The sequence below is a fragment of the Solanum pennellii genome, chromosome 6 (genome assembly GCF_001406875.1).
Source record: "Solanum pennellii chromosome 6, SPENNV200".
NCBI classification, from domain to species: Eukaryota; Viridiplantae; Streptophyta; class Magnoliopsida; order Solanales; family Solanaceae; genus Solanum; species Solanum pennellii.
Window position 1 is genome coordinate 59,557,479 of NC_028642.1, and position 21,283 is coordinate 59,578,761.

General features: G+C 30.6%; 2 protein-coding genes across 2 annotated transcripts; one reads left to right on the forward strand and one right to left on the reverse strand.

Annotated features, from left to right (window-relative positions):
- Positions 1-582: 582 nt before the first annotated feature.
- Positions 583-7,500, reverse strand: LOC107023259 (fimbrin-2-like). Its single transcript, XM_015223887.2, has 14 exons — positions 7,211-7,500; positions 6,757-6,927; positions 5,786-6,027; positions 5,519-5,690; positions 4,848-4,886; positions 4,571-4,639; positions 4,358-4,474; positions 3,776-3,987; positions 3,098-3,253; positions 2,658-2,857; positions 2,325-2,482; positions 1,675-1,771; positions 1,424-1,515; positions 583-1,064 (listed from the first exon to the last, which is right to left on the reverse strand). Exons 1-14 carry the CDS (start codon positions 7,295-7,297, stop codon positions 885-887), a joined length of 1,992 nt encoding a protein of 663 aa, XP_015079373.1. The 5' UTR covers positions 7,298-7,500; the 3' UTR covers positions 583-884.
- Positions 7,501-19,054: 11,554 nt separating this feature from the next.
- Positions 19,055-21,141, forward strand: LOC107021559. The gene is made up of 4 exons (XM_015222248.2): positions 19,055-19,205; positions 19,296-19,517; positions 19,761-19,934; positions 20,730-21,141. The coding sequence occupies exons 1-4, from the start codon at positions 19,200-19,202 to the stop codon at positions 20,781-20,783; spliced, it is 456 nt and encodes a 151-aa protein (XP_015077734.1). The 5' UTR covers positions 19,055-19,199; the 3' UTR covers positions 20,784-21,141.
- Positions 21,142-21,283: the final 142 nt, after the last annotated feature.

Consider the following 21,283-nt stretch of genomic DNA (forward strand, 5'->3'; position numbering starts at 1 on the left):
ATATAAAATTTAAATAAATAATAGTAGTAGTTTTTACAAAATTCTTATAAATTTGCATCAATTGGTTTTGTTTTTCTAAATTGATAATTTATACTAAGACGTAAATAAAATCACATATTTTTTTTAAAAATAATTTTAGATATGAGATGTTTCAATTTTAAATTTCGAGTAAAAATATTTTAATTTCAATCATATGCATATATTTTAGGCTACTTTGTAGAATTATACTGAATATGTTATTGAGTTCTTGTTATGAATGAACTTTAGACAAAAAGTGATTAAGTTTCAATCGTAAGTATCTAGACATCAAACATCAACTATATGAAATTTAAACTTGCAAACTTTTACTTCAAATACATGTTTTTTAAAAAATTATTGCACATGCACCTAAAGAGATAATTTTATAATTTTTTTATTATTATTTACACATTTATCTAAGAGAAAATAACTTCACTAATACTGCAATACAGACCATATAAAGATCAACGATATGTTTAGAAGAACTAAGTGATAAAAAATTAAAGAAAAATAATAAATAAAACGTTAATAATAATGGATAACTTGAAATCTAATGTACCTGGATTTGACGACTATAATATTTTGATTGGATATTAAAATAAGATTATTTAGGTCTTTTACATACAAATTCACTAGTAATAAACATATAAAACCCAAGGTATACTACACATTACACAAGATCTCTTGCACAATAAAAAAATAACTCTCTTAACTATATTCACAATATAGACTTCCTTTTTAGGAGACTGCAATAGAACACTGACTGACTACTTACAAAGCCATACACCCTATTTTTTTCAAAATTTCAATCAAAACAAAGAAATTGGAGAGAAAAAAATCCAGCACACATGAAAATTTTTCCCAGTTTATCTGTTGCTGTTGTCATCCATTGAACACTCAGACGCGGTATCATCCAACGTTGAGGTTGAAATTGTGTCCACTGAGCTACTATCACTATCTGAAATTGAAATTTGGTCCTCCATTGGTTGTTTCAAGTGCCAATACATTATGCTTGCTGTGAGTGTAAGCATCATCTTTTGATTTACCTGATTAAACACATACACGTACACACCATTATACTATGATTTGCAGTATTACTACAGTTATCAGTAGAGGACACAATACTAGCATCGAACGGGTTAATTCACAAATGGTGTCTAATTTGTTTCCTCCGAATGATTTTCTGTTATTACTTGCAAGAGAATTATCAAGTAACTTTCGTGATATTTAGGCATAGTTGAGTGACCATCTGTGAAATTAAGTCACATGTGATTTTACTTGTTTTAGTATTAGAGGCAGCAAATTCAATTGCTTGAAAGCTAAAGGCATCACAGACAGGTTATTTAGTGTCCTGAAAGATAGAATGCATCAAACATCCATGCATGTTGAGCAAATGACTGATTACCTCAATCAGATCTTCGGGTAATAAAAATATTGAACATCCAAGTTTCCTTGCAATACTGATAATGTAGGTTGCGTTCATCTTCTTTTGCTCCTCTGCATCAACCAAAATAAAATTTTGTATTACTAAGAAGTCTAATGTACTGATAATCATGACTGAATGGAGAAACAATGCCTCGTGTTGATACTAACAAGCAACTAATATAAAATCAGAACAACTGAAAGGAGCCTATTTGAAGTCTGAAATAAGATTACCAGTTTCTCCTTTTGTAACAAGGCTCCAGTTAACAGCTCGAGGGTGTACAGCACTAAGCAGCTCAAGGAAAAAGATGCCATCTGACAAACTCTTATCCTGTAAATTAAACAGACTCAGTTCTCTGTCTCATGATAACGAGAGGCAAAAGAGGTGTATGCTAGCCAAGTTGTGGGGTATTGTTCAACTAGTAATGCATCATCTAACAACTATATCAGAATATCTGATCATAAATCATCCAATTTTACCAAAAACAGGTGCCCAATTGAAAATCAGACTGTATAATACTTTCTTTGCAAGCCATATCAGATAATTTTCTACCGGAAAATTCTTTGTTGATTGTCACGTTTAGTCATAGTTAAGGCTTACATATCATATGTATACATGTATATAGTTTGCCTAAGTAAAGCTTGAACTTGTTGTGCATCACATTATTTACACGCCTTTTAACTACCGATAACAAAACATTTCAAAGCAAGGTTCAAAACATTGAAATTAGAAGCTATATGCACCCACCTACACACACACACACAAAGCTAATAATGATCATATGCCTGCTAACAAAGCCCTGCTTTTTATCAAAATAAATTGAAGGCCTACTCAACTCTTTATTATTCTAAATCTGAAAATGACTGATCTTTAGAAATTATACCTTAAAACTAGCCATGCGACTCTTGCTTCCTGAATTTCTTACTTTGCTGTTGGACCACTCTAAGATATCTGCATCAGTGATTTCCTTCCCATTTGAATGAAATCTCAAATTCTTCAAGAGCTGAAGCATGTTACATCGCATTAACTGCCACAAGTAAGCTGACATAGGGAACAAAGAACGTTGGCCCAAAACAGTTTGAGTTAAACAAGCCCTCCCTCCCCCAAAACCAAAAAGAGCATGTTGATATAACAGATGAATTTTATTTTTTTGAGAAAGAGAAATGAATAAATTTAAGGAGACAAAAGAAGAAGAAAAAAGGATGACAACACTTACCCAATATTAATTTTTTATTTCCCTGTACAATGTCATTTCCAGCAATATTTACAAGAGAAAACTTCAGTTGCTTCCCAATCTTCACAACTTGGTTGCAGTTTTCTACTTTTCTGAATGGCATCTTAATTGGAGGCTTAGTAGCAATTTTCCAATTAACAATTCCAGGAGACACCTTGTCAAGTGTCTCTAAAAGCAACCATCTGGAAAGACAAACATTCATCAGATTGAAATAAATACACCTGTGTGCACACACTCATAGACGTGGTATTTTGTATGAATACTTCACACTTCCATGAAACCAAATCGATCTGTAAATGTCATTGCATGAGCAAAATTAGATCACAACAGAGTTCAAATTCTTTAGTCTGACCTAGTCAGGAAAATTTCGTAGTAACATCATATAAGCCGACTACCATGGGGAAGTTTGCAGCACCACTTACCCATTTCTGAGATCTTCAAAAACATTGTCTATGTAAGATGAATTTCCAAGACTATTGATCCAAAAGCGGAAAGCTCTCTCCTCCCTGGACATTTGAGCTTCATCTGGTGAAATCTCCAGAAAGGATATTTCCTTTGTTTGAGTTGATAGCCCATTCCTATGGATAAGAGGCTTATGGTCATTTCGAGATTGAAATAAGTAACCAACTAACTAAATTTTATTGTTAAATATCAGTCCCTATGTAATGTGTGGCACTAATTCTACCACACCTGCTATGAAGTTGTAACCTCTCAAACTTGACTATCTGAATTGGCTAATCATACAATTGGTCATTCTATTACAAAAGTGTGGCTAAAAAGAACAAAATACTTATTCAAGCACTCTGCTTGCAAATAGTATGCTAAGAAAGAAACATGGTAAGCACCAAGACGCACTGTTTTAGAAGAACAAGAGATAATATACATATTGACATGGTCCATAAGTTGCAGATATTCTGTCTATTCTGCTAATCGAAAAGCAATTAAAATTACCAAAACCGTGTCCTACAACAGCTGAAATTCTTAGAACACAAAAGTTAAACATCGACTTCTTCTCATAAATGTGTCATACACAAGAAAACTTAAAACAGAAACAGTCAGTAAGTTCACACGTCGAACTCAAAGAAACACTAGCTTCTTACCTATGCTGAAAGATATGTGCCACAAAGGCAAGGTTAAGATTTGGAGAGCCTTCCACAATATCTTTTGCTGTTAAGTATCTTTTGCAACCCATTCTATCCGCATGATCCAAAACCAACTTCGCTCTTTCTAAATGTTCTTTCACAGTGAGTGTGGTGGGATTAATGTACTCCGGAGCAAGAACATTTAAGAGGTGAGCATAAGCTTCTGCATCCTACAAGAACATTATACACTTAGAAGGGGTAAGTAAAATACATGAAAGGGAAGAAGAGGAAAGCTCTTCTCCTTTATTTCCAGGTTAGAAGGACAAGAAAGTCTTCCACCACTCATTCTACAAAAATTAGTAGCCCATTGAAGAACTCTCAGATGTCTTTAATTATATTAACTATCTGATCCTTTTTTATTCTTTCAATGGATAACTTTCTTAGAATTTCTGGGAATCGGAGGGAAAAAAAAACACCAGTCACCCTCTCTCTGAGAGGAAAAGATTATCTTTAGAAGACCAAGGAAAAAATGTTGCAGATATTAGAAATTTTGCATAGTCACAACCTAATCGATTCAAAGTCCAACTCATTCGTATCTACCTTTATGTCAGATGAGAAGTTTGTCACAATTTTCTCGTATCTAGCTTTCTTCAATTGAAAATTCATCCATCTGAGCAAGATTTTTTCTGGAGGTAGACTCATCAGCTCCTCTGCGTCCTGACATCACAGATTTGAAATAATCAAGTATATAATACAAGTTTTGCGCCACAAGTTGTCAAATAATGAATCATTGATGAGTGTGTGTGCGTTTACCTTGTTATCATCAACTAACTCCAATAGCTGAGGTGTTTTCTTTAAGTTGAGATCTGCCAATAGTTGAATCTGAAATAGCATGAAAGAAAATTAATGTCCTTCAAAAAACCTTAGGTATTGATTTCAAGTTCTGTAAGCTAAAATGTATGCTGGTGATTTTTTATATCTTGATGCTGATTCCTTCATCTTGTAGCGCAAATTCCATACTAAAGTTGCCTCATTATTTAAAAGTTTAAAAATCCACTAAAATGATTCAGTACAGATACATTTAGATTACCTTAATGATTTGAGATATCACTCCAAGAACTAGATGCCTCTGGAAACCGATAAGAAAGATAAAGTATTAGACCAGTATGTAAAACTACAGAAACTGAAGTTAGACAACACATGTCAGCCATAAGACCTCACAAGCAAAGAAATTCACGCTGATTAAAGCAATCTTATGAATATATCTCGAGGAATACTAAAAGCATGGAACACATCTTTGAATAACAATTAGACCATGATAATGCAGAAAAGAAGCATAGGAAGTTTGACTCAAATCGATATAATCCAGCCACTGGACCAGAGAACAAGACAATGTCCAGGCAGCAGGGATAAAGACACATGGTTGAGTGATAGCACTGAACATGTAAGATATGACTTGATGTCGCCCCTCAAACATAAGTTTCAGGGTTAAGTTCATATTCAAATGAAAAGAGAAAGGCGATTCAGCTGATATTACATAAATGCTTCTCAAAGCCAAGGGAAGAAGATAGAGCTATTTAGACTGAGACATGGTTTTATGAGTAAGACATGCTGAAACCATGTTTACAAACCCACAACTGATGAGATCCCTTTGGTAACTCAACAAGGAACACAGTCAACTAAGTCGTGTCAGAATTGTTTCCTAAATATATAGGACAAATCCATTGGAGAACAGATTGCTGATGTGAAAGGGGTACATACCCTTCCTTCAATAAAGTCCTGAGTGCCAATATTCACTAGAGTACAACCAATTGCCTTAGCAGAGTTGAGGCACAAGGTATGATTTTCATTCCTCTCCCATGGATTCAGCATTCTCTTCATGTTTATTGCTCGTTCATCAATTGTTCCAGGTACAGCCACATTGATAAGCTTGCTGCAGCAAAAGGAAAATACTATTAACAATCTAGTCAAAGAAGTTTTACATACTTGAGGCATATTAACAGACAAAGTGAGAGATTTGATGCTCACCAAATAAGAACTCCATCCTTGGAAACCTCAAAGAGATCATTAGTTAAAGGATCAATAGGAAGATATTTCTTCAAAAACTCATCATCCGCAAGATAGCTGTTAATGTGTGCAACATATGATGCCTTTTCAGATTCACTAATTGTGTGGAGCAATGTAGAAGTTGCTGACTTGACAAAAGCTGATGAACTCTTTGCAGTATTTCCCATCCTTGCAGCAGCATGTGCTTGGATTTTCAAATAAACCTGTCATGAGTTCAACAAGTCTTGTGATCTTAGACAAAGCAAACCAACAAATTCTTGACGATTACGTTCTAACTAAGTTTATAGATAGAATAGAACTGCTGAAACCAAATGCCCATAGGATTCAACAGATGCATTGGAGTCACAATTGCAATGAATGAAGGAGCATACTTGTGGGAGATTAAAAGGTCCTCCTCTTTAAGCTAGTTATTCATTTCTTTTTTCATCTTCCTCTTCCTAGTTGTAAAAACAAATATCAAAACTCTAAATTTACAAGGAGTAACATCGGAATTGATTCATTTATTTTCAAAGTATGGACACACAAAATAATCATTTGAAACTATTGAAAGCTTAAAGTTCTCTCTATGTGCAGAGAAAAGTAAAAAATAAGAAGCTTCAATAAAATAACTTAACTGACAAAATCTCTAGCCAAAACAGAGACTGGTCTAAAGTATGGAGTTTCAATTCCTTTTTATTTTTCCATTGTCCTGTATTTTGCTTATTTGGAAGTGAAAGAAGCTCTCTCTGGAGGTACAATGGAAGGTTCTAACAAGGTAATTCCAAATAACAAAAAAATTCAAATCAAATTCACACTTGAATTCACCTTTATAGCGGATCCAGACCATTTCTATAGCTTCTAACATGAAGAAAGGATCTAGATATCTTCTTCAAATTTGAAAATGCAGAGTATCGAACTAACAACATTTACTTTTAAATGAGATCGTGTGTTACCTGAAGAAATAGTTCGAAATCAACATCTTCTTCCAAGTTTTTGTAGGAATCTCTTAGAAACGACTCTCTTTCTTGTTCTGTAAGATTCTCACCGACGTGCTTTATCCTCGCCATTTTAGATGCTAAGTCTGCGAGCATCAGACCTCCATTTTCTCTTTTCATCGCATTAAACTGCAAACAGCAAAAATCCTTAGAATTCAGAACTGATTTTGATAAGCCGATTAACACATTAAATCAATCAACTACACATCTATCCAAATTTAGTTAAAATCTCCGTACAAATCCCCAAAAAATTCGTTCCAACTCCATTCGAACCTAGTCTACAGAAATTCATCAAAATTCTAGCGTTGTAACTCCTTCTCTCAACCTACCGCATCTTTAATCCTTTATCCGAACCTAGCTAAAAAGCAGAGTCATGTATCGAATCGTAGAGATTGAAAATCGAAAAACTTACGTGAGATTTCAATCGCCGAAGCTCAACCTGAGTGAACTGACTCTGAAGCCATGGATCAGATACAAAAACACCTACATATCCAGCCATTGTTTGATCTTCTGTTAATCAAAACCTCCAATTATATAACGAAATGTAGAAGAAAAATGATGATTTTCTCTTGAAGGATTGGGAGATGTTTCTCTCACTAACCAAAGAAAGTGAGAGAAGCATGTGATTTGAGAATGGAAGAGAGGCCTAATAGTACAGTGTAAACTGGGGACAGAAGAAGAGCTGTCAGTATTCAAAAGTTGTTCTCAGCGAAAATTCAAATTATGACGATTTTAACCCTTTTTAACCGTTATCCTTATATTAACATTGTTTATTAACCAACAAGGATTATTGATAAAGTAGTCCTTTATTCTTAGCCAAAAATTTTTAAATTTGAATCTCTTTCGTACGGAATCATATTATTTATAAGGGAAAGTTTTACCCCAATATTGAACTTGAATCTCCCATAGATTTCGGATTCGAGGCCTCTATGAGCTCGTCGTATTTGTTAAAAGACACTTATTTTTAATGAAATTTTTTTTACATAAATTTAAATTTAATCGCCTTCAATATAGATATCAAAGACAAGTGGAGAACTAAGAAATGTATTGTTTATTAGGAACGTTTGGACATACGATTTGAAATCAAATATTTTAGATATGTGATTTGGGACCATAATTTCAAATTTCAAATAAATAAGACTCATACTCGTTGTGAAAAAATTGTATGTACCATGTGAAAGGATTATAGTAAATAATTGAGTAGTTACTACTAAATCGTTATAAAATTATAGTATGTATTTGAAAGTTTATAACCGCAAATATTTATTTACAAAAAGAACATGGAGATATGCTTGTGCCTTAGGATATTCTGCAATCTTGTTTATAAATCATGATTTACTCATTAGGTAGATTTAGGGGTGTCAAAATGAACTCAAACATAGGTAATCCGCTCAGAATTTTAAGGGTTGAGCTCAAGATAATTTGAATTGGGTTCAATCTCAACTCATTTAAACGTAACTCATTTGAAGAGAATTCTCAATTGAGCCTAATTCAATCTCTAATTTCAATCCGTTTAAAAACTTTTTATTAAGATATGTTCCTTTTTTTAAGGTATGAATTAATATATATTTAACATTTTTAGGGTTTATCTATTTATTTGTTATTTTTTAAAAAAAAAATTTTGAGCTAAATTCAAATTGTGATTATAAAAGTTAAATATCAATAAGTTAAATTATCGAGATTAATCGGGTCAAAACCCAACCCATTTTTTAGCCCACATGATCCAACCCTTTTGAGCCCAAAGTAAACTTGGGCGGATCAAGACCCAACCCCTTTTAATATTCTCAATTTCAACCCAACCCGCCCATTTGACAACCTAAATAGATTGTATAAGAAATTTTCACAACTTTGAGTCTTTTGAGAAATTCAAATTACGTGTTAGAAACGGACTCGTAACTTGTAAGTGTTGCTCCATGGACAAGGGGGGGGGCTGTGCTTACAATTATTTCCTTTTCACGTTGCTTCACTTTGATAGTTAGATCATATATGCCTAACTTGCTGTGAAAATCAAGGGTTGTAATGAACTATTATCAGACCAGACATGGACCTACTTACCTACTTGATATTTTCTTCATGGTTACATTCCATTGTAATGTATCAATAATTTCCAAACGCATGTATAAAAACGATTAATATTTTAGATCGACAATTACTATTAGTCGAATGAAAACCAACTCGATTTTTGGATAGTGCCCTGCTGAATGATGATTATAGGCTATAGCCACTGATTTTCGAAACTATATGTGATTTATGAGAAATGAAATTACTACTCATTCCATTATTTTTTTTTTAAAAAAAATAATAATAACGAGGTGAACGTCCATTATTTTTTTAAAAATTTTATGTCAACTTTTAATTTATTAAAATCAATTGGATAAGTAGGTTGTTCTTTAGTTTTAACCAATCCTAGCTGTCCAGGCCAAATGAATAATGTAGAATTTGTTGATTTGATTATTTTGATGTTAATTTTCTTAAAATACTGACTCGATTTATTAATTTTGATTCTCGATTTTAACCTAATCTTTAGTAGCATGTGAAGTATAAGCTTGTCTTATCGTGTTATTAAAGTCTAGGCATATTCTTGTGTTATTACGTGCGGATCAAAAAGTATTTTCTAACTTTATGTTATGGATTAAATTTTCGTAATTTTTGAAAGGTATTAGCTCACTTTTCAAATTGTGAGGTCCACATACAAATCACTTGCTTTGATTTTTTTTTAGTAAAATAAATAAACATAATGGATCTTGTGAAACTTTCACCCTAAGTGAAAATTGAGATCAAGCAATGATCAAATTGAATGGTCAAATTCAAACAATAGTGATTTTAAATATCTGACTGATATATTGATCGTTATTGAATTGAGACGAGCTTAAATAGAGTAATAAAGGAGACTTGAGGAATTCACACATATAGATCACTCTAATTTATCTGTTATTGTTAATCATGTTTTCAATTTTTCTCTTATATACATAAAAAAAACCTTGTAATTTCTACGGACTAGGGCCTAAAATACCCTTCAAGTATTGAAAATGGTACAAAATTATCCTTCATCCACCTATTAGCTCCAAAATGCCTTTTTTCATCCACCTATCGGCTCCAAAATACCCTTGTCATCCACTTTTGGATTTAAAATTGACCATTTTTTTAATTGTTTTAAAATTAAACTCTTTAAATAATTTTTTAAATACTGGCGTTCAACTATTAATTATAATTTTAATTTATTAATATAATTTATAAACCAGTCCACTACCCTCTCATTACTAACTAAACCTCTCACTCAATTAATAATTCAATTATAATATCAAAATCGTCATAAACACTACTAAAACACGATGAAATTATAGATTACTGAAAATGACATTCAAAATTATTTGAGTCCGAATTGAAGCCCCAATTAAATTTAGGTTGAGCCGCTTATTTAGGAGGACAATTTCTTTCGAAATTGAATTAGAAATTTATGATTAAAGGTAAAGAATAATACATCCCGAATTAATTCATGCACTTTTTTAAATATAATTTTATAAATATTTATGATTTATTTTAAAACCTTTAATATATTATTTTGAAAAAAAGTTATCTATGAAGTAACATCACATAATTGAGACGTAAGAATAATTAAGATGAACATAGTCAGACTTTTAAGTTTATCGGTGATTTTTATGTAGCCACTTGAATGTATGATAATTTACTTCTATATTTTTTAAAAACACTCAATTGGCAGTAGCTTGCATTAATAATGTGACGGGTTCATTAATTTAGAGGGATTTAATTAGTAATGGGTGGGTAGTGGATTGATTTATAAATTACACTAATAAGTTAAATTATAACAACTAGTTGAGTGCCACGTATTTTAAAAAATATTTAAATAGTTTAAATATAAAACCGTTAAATAAGTGGTCAATTTTGAACCAAAAGGTGGATGACAAGGGTATTTTGGACCCAATAGGTGGGTGGGAAGGACATTTTGGAGCCAATAGGTGGATGAAGGGTAATTTTGTACCATTTTCAATACTTTGAAGGTATTTTAGGCCCTTTTCCTTAATTTCTAAAAGTTTAAAATATTCATTTTTCAAATAGATTTGGGAAAGGAAAAAATTGTCCTTGTAGAATTAAAAAAAAATATATATCTTATAAATTCGAAATATATAAATAAGAGTTGTAGTTAGGGAACATATTCATGACATAATATAATATTTTTTTCTCTCACTATTGAGAATTAGGCTTACCTATAGGTCATACTTGAAAATTTTTGTTACTTATTTTTCTTCTCTATTTATTTCGCATTTAATCATGTGTTAGTTACCAATAATTTTTCTAATGTCTCATTAATTATCCATGTGTAGAATTAATTAAGGAAGGGGCCTTATATTTGGTCCTTCTACAAAAGTTCTCCAAAAAAAGCAAAATTAAAGGGTTAATGTGATAGACAAATGTGATCTTTCAATGACAAAGCAAATCAAAGCCACACATGATGAGTGGAACCATCCTACTTTATAACATGTCCAAATCACTAGTAATAATGATGATAATTTGTACTACTACTCAATATCAATTTGAAAATCACAATTTTTTTTAAGTTTTGGGTTGGCAAATCCCATGTGTGGATTGACCCTACTTGTCCTTCAATTGTGGTCTATATACCAATTCAAAACTCCAATAAAAAGAACACTAGGTCATTATCGGGATCTTTATCGCAGAATACTGATTAAATTTACGATATATTTTTTCTATTGATATACACAAATATTACTCGAGTATATACATGTTATACTTATATTATCCTAATCGCTAGGATAGTCCGACGACTAAGAAGGCAACTCTTCAATCGCCCTTCCCTTATTATTAGTTTTGATCTTACTTCAACGAGCCAAACCGAGACAGAAAAGATCAAACACAAAAAATAAACACAAGTTTGCGATGTGTGATTATTCTGGTATTAAAAGAAAGATATTGAGTCGAAAACTGACATGTTTGTTCATTGATTAAATTGAAATATTTGTAAATACTTTTGCTAACTTAATCATTGCTCTCCAAATGGAACTTTCTTTATTCTCTTGTTATTGATAGTAATATAATTTTTGTTACACAAGTGTAAAGCATGTGATGCTAATTAAAAGTGTTGGAACATTTGCAAATGTAGCAATGCTTAATTTGGGTAAGTAGATAACACAAAATTAAATTGATTTTTAAGCTAGTTAGTTGGTCTAGGGCCAGCTTAATTAATTAGACTATCCATGGGTAATGTTGTTCCTCATCTTTTTTATGTGTCACATATTAACATTATAATTATATTATCCTTTAAAATGGAATTGGAATGGGTCATGTTAGTGTAAATGCTTCACAGCTACATTATACCCACCCCACCCCACCAAAAAAAAAAGGCGAGGGCGTGATATGATAACAAATATTTCTATAAATTTAGTTAAAAATTTTGAATTCGAGTTTTTTTCATGAAATTATCTGTGATGGTGGAAAAACGCTTATTAGACACTTACTCAGAACTTCAGTTGTTGATTGATGACTCCATCGATCTGTTTGGAGTCGAGTTGAGTTTAATACTTCTTTTTAATGTTTATATAGAGATGATATGGGTAGATTGGAATCTTATTCCAACAAATATGTTAATTGTATAGTTTTCTAAATTTTAGTAAAGGCTTCTCAAACTAATATTATTATATAAAAATAACACCTCATACACATTTAAGGCTATATAATATGCTATAGTTTGAGGTATTAAATATTATATATTGAAATACAAATTCTAATGCTATATCTTGAAAATATTACTATAAAAAATGCTATATACCTAATTTACATAAATTAAATATGTTTCTAATATATGTATCAGATTTATATGTTCATACAATTTAACCTTAAAGCACGTAAAGAAAGCCTACACAGAATTATAATCCAAATGGAATGGACTCTTTAGACAACTTGGCCCAAAATGAAGTACCTTACAAGTGAGATATCTTATTATGTCCTCACTCATGAAAGTTTTTTTTTTGATTCGTTATCAGAAGTCCATATTAGAATCACGACTAAGTTCGAATCGCGCATTACATGATTCATTTCGGATGACACTTACAACAGAATTTTCTCCGTACCTAAGGCTCGAATCTGAAACATTTGGTTAAGGGTGAAACAATCTCAACAATACATCATAATCCATGTTGGTCAGTGAGGAAGGTTAAGGCTACACAATAGGCACTATTATAGGGAGAAATGATTCTGTAGCCTTCTATTAAAAAAAATAATTTTTATGAGTTTTTATTGTAAGAAATTATCATTTTACACATAAAAGATATGAAAAGATCATTATTTTTTTCTATTTGAATTATAAAAGAACAATAAATCTTATTTTCTCCTGTGATGAAAAGAATTTACTTGAAAAATTAAAAAAAAAACATGTATCATACGTGGAATTTTAAAAAAAGTTTCACAAAAATATTCTAATGACAATTCAAAAATCACTATATGAAATTTTAATATATATTTGATAGAAATAGCATTGAGAAGTATAATCTATACATTTTAAGGGTCTTAATTAGACATAATTGCTCAAAGATATCATCTTACCATCTTAGGTAGAAATGATTAATATTTTTTTCGGTTTAAAATAAAGAATTCTTTTTTATTCAAAGTAAATGTTTTTTTCAATGGCCAAAGTAATATTAATTAATTTATTTTAAAATTACTCTTTTCCTTATCGAATTTTTCAACTATTTCAGATGCGCTTCAAACTTCAACCAAATTATTTATTTTGGATAGGAGACAACAATACATAACATATGATTAGTTCCGGTAGAGGACATAAGTGATATAGAGATATTGGCATGATATATTTGTATGTTTATTTTCGATTTTAAACTCATAATATTACAATTAATATTAACTTAATTAGGACTATTATTGTCAAAAAAATGTAGTATGATGTGAAATGAGAGGACAAAATTCTGGTATCCTTGTCCCCCATTATGCCTAAACAAAGTTACCACGACATTATCATTATATTTAGACTAAATCCACTTGTCTAATTGAAATGCTATATCAAAAATTGAGGTCCCAAAGTCTGTCAATTTAACTTTTCTTTATTAAAAAAGGTAACACAAATGTCGATAAAATTTCATACACCAATTTTTTTTAACAACAATGTGTATAACGATGCATTATTTTCAATAATAAGGTTGAAAATAATATTTTAATAATTTATAATAATAATAATATTGTGTTAATAATGCATTATTTCTAATAATATACTCGGTATAATGGTAAGTAGATAGGTTGAAGAACAATACTTTAACAATTTTTAAAAGGTTTTTTTTAAGAACATTTATATTTCCTAATTACTATTTGATGCGCTAAGATGCGTACATAATGATACTTCTGTTTTACACTTGGTGCAACTCTGTGAGGATTAGACACTTGTATGCATATTTTATTGGGAAAAGGAATAAATATGTCTCTTAACTATCGCAAATGATATATATACATCATCGGTCATGTTTTTGATATATCTGTGTCCTTGCCGTCTAAAAACTAGAGCATATAAATTCTTTATACTAACGGACATACACGTGTCATAATCTTATCCATCGATCCGAAATTTATTGTATATCAGATCGACGGATAAGATTACGTCACTCGTCCTGTTTAGTCTTTCGTTAACGTGAAGAGCTTTCGGATAACAAAGACACTAATATCCCAAAAGTATGACTAAGAATATCTGCATATAATTTACGATAGTTTAGAGTATATTTATCTTTTTTCCCTATTTTATATGACAAACTTATATATGAATCAAAAATATTTAATAAAAACATCTCATCGTATATTTACGAACTCAATTAAAACGTATGATAATTAATTGTAATATAATGAGACAACAATATAAACAAAACCTTCCTAAAATACAATGTGGATTACTCAAAGAATCTAAGGTTGAGATCTTCTTTTGTCCATTTAATGCTTTGCTCTCTGTCTATACCAAAATATTATAGGCAGACTGTGACTTATCTCTGCCAAAAAATTTCCTCTTTTTACTGCTTTGACTTGTTGCCTTCACCTAATAGATTCTTTGCAGTAAATTTTTCTTCTGTTAAAAGAAATGGACTTTAGAGTTAATTCAAACCATAAAAAGTAGCTCTAGGAAGAATGATCCTAAATCATATACCAAGATTAAATTCTTATCACGTGAATGATGCGGACTCCAATATTTTTACACGTTAGAACTAAACATCTAAAGTATGAACAATAGGCCAAATACATACGCAGGTCCCTAAAGTTGTTCGCGCTTTTCCCCCAGGTACCTCAACTAACCAAGATTCCTATTAAATCCTTTAACCCCCTATAATTTGATCCTTTTAAATATTCTTGGCTGATGTGGAGCCAAATTTCAATAAATTATTTTTGGTAATTAGGCGCGTGAGATGAACCTTCCCCACGTGAAAATTTTGACCAATACACTCCAACCCAATTACACGTCAGTGCCACATATTAAGTCATCAAACCTAAAAATCAATTTTCCCCCAAATCACTTCTAACCCGTTTCTAAACGAGAAAACCCTAAGAATCTCTCCCTTTCAATGACTTTTACAGCTGAAATTCTTAGATTTTAAAGTGATTTTGAGTGTTTTGTTGAAGGAATTGCAGAAGATTGCAGACGATTTTCGCAGTTGAAGAAGAAGAAATCGATGAAGAAGATAAATTCGACATTGGAACTTGATGATTAAGAAGAAATCAATGAAAAAGAGATATAATATAATGAGGTAAAGAGGAGAAATAATGATGAAGAGAAACAAAAGAGGAGAAATAATGGAAGAATGGGAGAAATTAGGGTTAAAAGGGGGAAGAAGATCGTTGGTGGGTGGTTCAAGATCCACATCAGCGCTTTTAAAGAGTCTGCACGCGCTTAAAGGACGTGAGATCACGTTTGGCTCCACATCAGCCAAGAATTTAAAAGGATCAAATTATAGGGCGTTAAAGGATTTAATATAAATCTTGGTTAGTTGAGGTACCTGGGGGAAAAACGCGAACAACTTTAGGGACCTGCGTATGTATTTGGTCATGAACAATATAAGATAAGGGTTCTAACAAAAAAAATTAAAAGCGAGTACGATATAAAACGGAAATACAACATTAAAAACAATGAATTTGGATATATCTGGCTCAAATATCATGTTAAAGAAATGGATTCTCATCTAATTCAACCCGATAGCCTTCTTTTACAATACAACAAATAAATAATTTTGCGATAATAATATAATCCTCGTTATATTATGTTAGTGGCTTTAATATAATAGCGAGTATTTATTAGCAACACTCTTTATAAATATCGCCATAGACTTTTGCAACTGATCAAGATACAATAACCTCAAACATCGCTACAAGAAAAATTTATTGTCAATAAATATCTCTTTTGTTATAGTTTGTATGAGGATTATAGTCCATATAAAGGAACAAATCTCCCAACCCTAGTCACTCGACACTTCCTCCCTTCTCATATCCAATACTGGACATCTAATATCATGTGAAAAAGTAATTTTTTAAATAAACTAACGTAACCTCAAAAACTAATACTAAGAAACTTATTTATAATTCATATAAAGACACTAAATTCTCGATCCCGCAAATAATGTTGTACTCCATCGATTGGGAGGTATAGTGTAGCCCTTCCCCTATACATACTATTTTTGTTTGAAGGTTAATACACAAGAGTGAAGACAGAAATTCAAACTCCCCATAAACATGACAAGTTTTGAATTTTTATTTGAATAAAGTAAAGTTTTAATGTGTTTGAAATTAAATGAGAATGTGGGTGTATCCAAACTATAGATCTTTTGTACATTTACAGCTTTGGTCTCTGTCAAAAATTCCTCTTTTTAGTGCTTTGACTCCTTCCCCTTAAACCTATCCTATACTAAATAGACTTCTCTGCCGTTGAAACATTTCAACACCTAACATTTCTTCAAACAGGCCCATACCTCTACTATAGTTTCGATCATTGGTTTTGAAAATTTATTTTTAAATATTTGTTTGATCATAAATTTCGATCATATGCTAAAGTTTGGTAAAACATACTTTTGATATGGTAAATAGGAATAGAGTAAATACCATTCATGTGAATTTATAATGGAACCATTCATAATTTGTCTAACATTTAATATGTTAATCTCTCTGTCCTTATTTAGTTGACACATATTAAGATGACAGTAATTAACATAGTGAAATCACAATTTTATCTTTATTAATTATGATTTCAAAAATGATGAATTAAAACTTAGATATTTTAATTTTTTTTTAAATGTTGATATAATAGGAGATTTTTTTTGTACTTTCTTGATCCATAAAAATGAACAAATAAATAGAGATAACAACTTGAAAAAAAGGACAAGTAAGTAAAAACAGAGAAAGTAGCTTTTACAGAATTAAATTTAAACTCTAAAATTTTAATATAAATTCTAATGTCATATCTTAATTAAAAAATTCAAATTACTCGTTAATATTGTCCATAACCTTATGAACCAATTTACGAGGTATTGATATATCAAAACTGAATTTAAATATTTTTAAACTGATTAAGGGTTTAAAAAGAACAAAAAATAAAAAACAGAAGCGTGCACGGAGCACGAAGCATTTCATAGTGACGCGTGTGGGGTTAAAAAGTCTATTTTCAAACTTTTGAAACTTTCCTTAAATTTGAGTGATTTGTTGCTTTTTTTTTATTTTTTAATAAATAATGCAGAAAAAGCAACTAAATTGTATTATATTGTCACCTAGTTTTGTACCTAGAATAAAATTGTATATTCCGTCGAAATAGAATGTGGTACACTGATGAGAGTGATTCTGCATTAGTAATAGATTTTGAGTTTGAGCTTCGATACAAAGAAACAACATTCTTGAATGGGTCTTTCATTGCACGATTCACGTTTCTTTGGGTTGTAATGTGGGCAATAGACATCGAACGGGAAGTTAAAAAAGTTGTGTATTACCTCCATTTCATTTTACGTAACATTGTTTAATTTGATATAATAATTAAGAAAAAAATGACAACTTTTGAAATATTTAATGTAAACAATCCTATTTTATATTATAATTAGTTTATGACATAACATCGGGGATAACAGACTGATGATTCCCGAGAATTCTTATTGACGGAATCGTTTGACACCTCGATGTCAACTCATCACATCCTAAGATTGAATTTAATTCTGATTTATTTACCTTACCTCAAAATGGGATATATTATTCAATAAATAATTTAATCCGAAAATGAAACGAGATTCCGCGGTATATACATTGTCTCAACAAATTAGATGAAAAAAGTAGATAAATTCTCTTCATCCCACTCCTATAAAGCAAAGTAAATAGAGTAAAGCTGATTTTTTTGCTGCTTTACCTATCTGACTTTTTTGTCTGCCTCTCCCATTTTTGATATATGTAATTTTGCCTTTTTCTCTGTTTCTCTGCCTTTTTTATACTGTGTATATCTTTGAATAATATAAAAATGTACCTTATATTTGGTATAGATCCAAAGTGATACTTTAAATATTCTTTTTAACCCTTCAAGTTTATTAAAAGTTACACATTTTTTGGTTTTGTTGAATATTCAATAAATTCTAGTTGTTAGATTTCATAATTATAGTACAAATGAAAGATTCAACTCAAAGGTATTAAAAATTGAAATATTAAAAATTATGCCAAGCTCCAAAAATATATAAGGTTGTAAGAACTGCACTTCAATAAGATATACGAGGCTCTAAAAATAAACTAGTAAAAACTAGTAGTAGTAGAAATTTCAAAAACAATAATCCGCCCAAGATTATACATTTAAGGGACGGAAAATCTTGATAACTTAGTTAATGACTATCTAAATTTTTATTTTGCTGAAAATAATTCGATTATTAAAAATCTTAGAGAGTGTTTGGATTGACTTAAAAGTTGGTCAAATCTATTTCAAAGTCAATTTTTTACTAATGAAATTATTTCACAAATATAAAAAATATTGACTGAAATTAACTTAAAATAAATCAAAAATCAAAAGTACGTCCCCTACTTAAAAACTAATTTTTTTAAGCCAATCCAAACAAACTCTTCGATTCTTTAATTTCTCCTTTCCCTACACAGTTTTTTTTTTTTTTTATAAAAAAAAGATAAATTTATGGATCACTTTATACCTATCCCAAATTATAATGGACCATTTTTTGTTATTTTGTTGTCAATGTCCTGTATTCTCTTATTTTTACCTTTAAATACCACACCCAAAACATAAACTTTCACTACACAAAAGCAAACCTTTTTCAGCTCCTTTAAAAATACCCTCACATTCCTCTGCATATCCAGTAGATACAAAACAACAACTCCTTTTTTTCAAAAAAAAAAAAAAAAAAAACCTTTGAACAATGGAGGTAAGTCTATTATTTTTTTTCTTAGATTGGGTATATTAGTATTATGTTTCGTTGAAATTAAAAATATTTTTGTACATATGTATGTTACAGGACAACAGATATTACATGAAGCGTAATCAAGTTCCAGCATTTGGTAGCTGGGATTGTAATGATAATGATTTTCCAATTCCATTTACAGAGTGTTTTGAATCAGCTAGACAAGCTGGTTTAATTCACTATACTTACTCACAAGATTCAGATTTGTATGTAACTGGAGATCTTTACCAGAATCATATTGTTACTCCCACAATGATCGTTGTTCCCCGTCGTAAGGTATTTCTTTCGTTTTAATTTACATGACATAGTCTGAATCGTTACAAATCTTAAGTAAAATATTCAAGAATTGTATTTAAGCTAGTAATGTACTTGACTGGTAGGTCTAACAAGTGCATTATTGTTCAATAACTATTGACAATTTAAGTAAGTGCATTTTTGTTCTCTTTCGCATAGTTTAAGGGTATTTTTGATCGTTATTTCATTTGTGTTAATTTAGTGGAAAAGTGAAAATGTGTGCAGAAAAAAGGAAGTTATAAAGAAGGAAGAAAAGAGGAATGGGTGATGTGTGATAATTGTGAGAATGAGTCACCAAGGCATGTGGTTCCAACAACTACTAGACATGTGCAGAGAAAGCCTGTTGATGAAGATCTTTACAAGATTTCTCCTGATTTGCTCTACACCAAGTCTAAAATGGTACATCTCTTCTTGTTTTTAATTTTTTTTCGATCGGTATACATAGATTATACATTGATTATACGCATATTAATTACTTATTTATAGGTTAATTGTATCCATAAGTTGTTCAAATGCCTTTTGACTTCTGGTGGAGTTATAGACTTTTTGGTTAGAGTTCGACAAAATTCAAACTCGAAATCTATAGTTATGATAGTCTTTGGTTTATTATATTCAAATATTATAAATGTAGTTGAAATAAGTCATTTCAAATCTGCTCTTAATTTACTGTGAAAGACAGTACAAAATTTGGTAAAAGTGGTGAACCAATTTTTCTTCTTTAGTATCATCCCATGCCCATTCATGTAGCAGAAAAGATGGGACTTTCTGTGTGGACCAATAAAAGGCAAAATGATCACATTTCTTTTCTAGTGTCACATCTGAAGGGACACTACTTAATTAAAGTGCTAATCTTTTTGACAGAAGGATAATAATAAGTATTATATTGTATATAAAAAGAGAATGGAGAGTGGTAGACTGGTAGTTAAAGTTAATAATCACTTTTTGGTGCATTTATTTAACTATTTTAATTACACTACATGTTAACTTCAATTATTAAGACAACCTCATTTATTTTATATATATAAAAAAAGTCAAAAGACTACAATATGCAACATTTTCTCTATTAGAAGGGTTCATTCGAATCGTTTTTGTTAGCAAATTACATGTGAGATCGATATTAATTCTTTTATGGGTGATGTATAGTCGATATTGAATCTGTTTTAACTTCGTATTTATTTTTTTAACTAATTGCAGAAAGGCATCCGAGGATTCATATCAAGCTGCTTGATGCCAAGTTGTGGTTGTTGAATTTAAAGCAAAATGCATATAAGAGAAGATGTGTGTTAGTATATATACTATTTTACTATAGAGATGTTTGAAGTGTTTTTTGGGGTTTAAATCAGTAAAAAATGGCCAAAAATGAAGAAAGATATGAAATATTGGTCATCTCAAGAAGATAAATATATCATTATTGTTATATAGTACAAAAATAGAGGAGACTTCCCTTTAACTTCTGTTGCAAACAGTATGTATCTTCTTGGAAGTAATTTGATGTTCTAGTACTAGTAGTACATTATATACTAGTGGTGTTGGCTTTTGTAATTTATATAATTATGAGAAGTTGATATTAGAATTATTTGAGTTAATTTCAGAATGTTTTAAATTGGAAACGGATTTATGGTTTTATTTGTAACATCTATATATTAGATCATAACAGGAACATAAATTTTATAAGATTTGATTAAATGTCCAAACAGGATTTTAATTTCTTTTTATCTTTTAGTCGAAGTGATTCTACTTTGCGTACA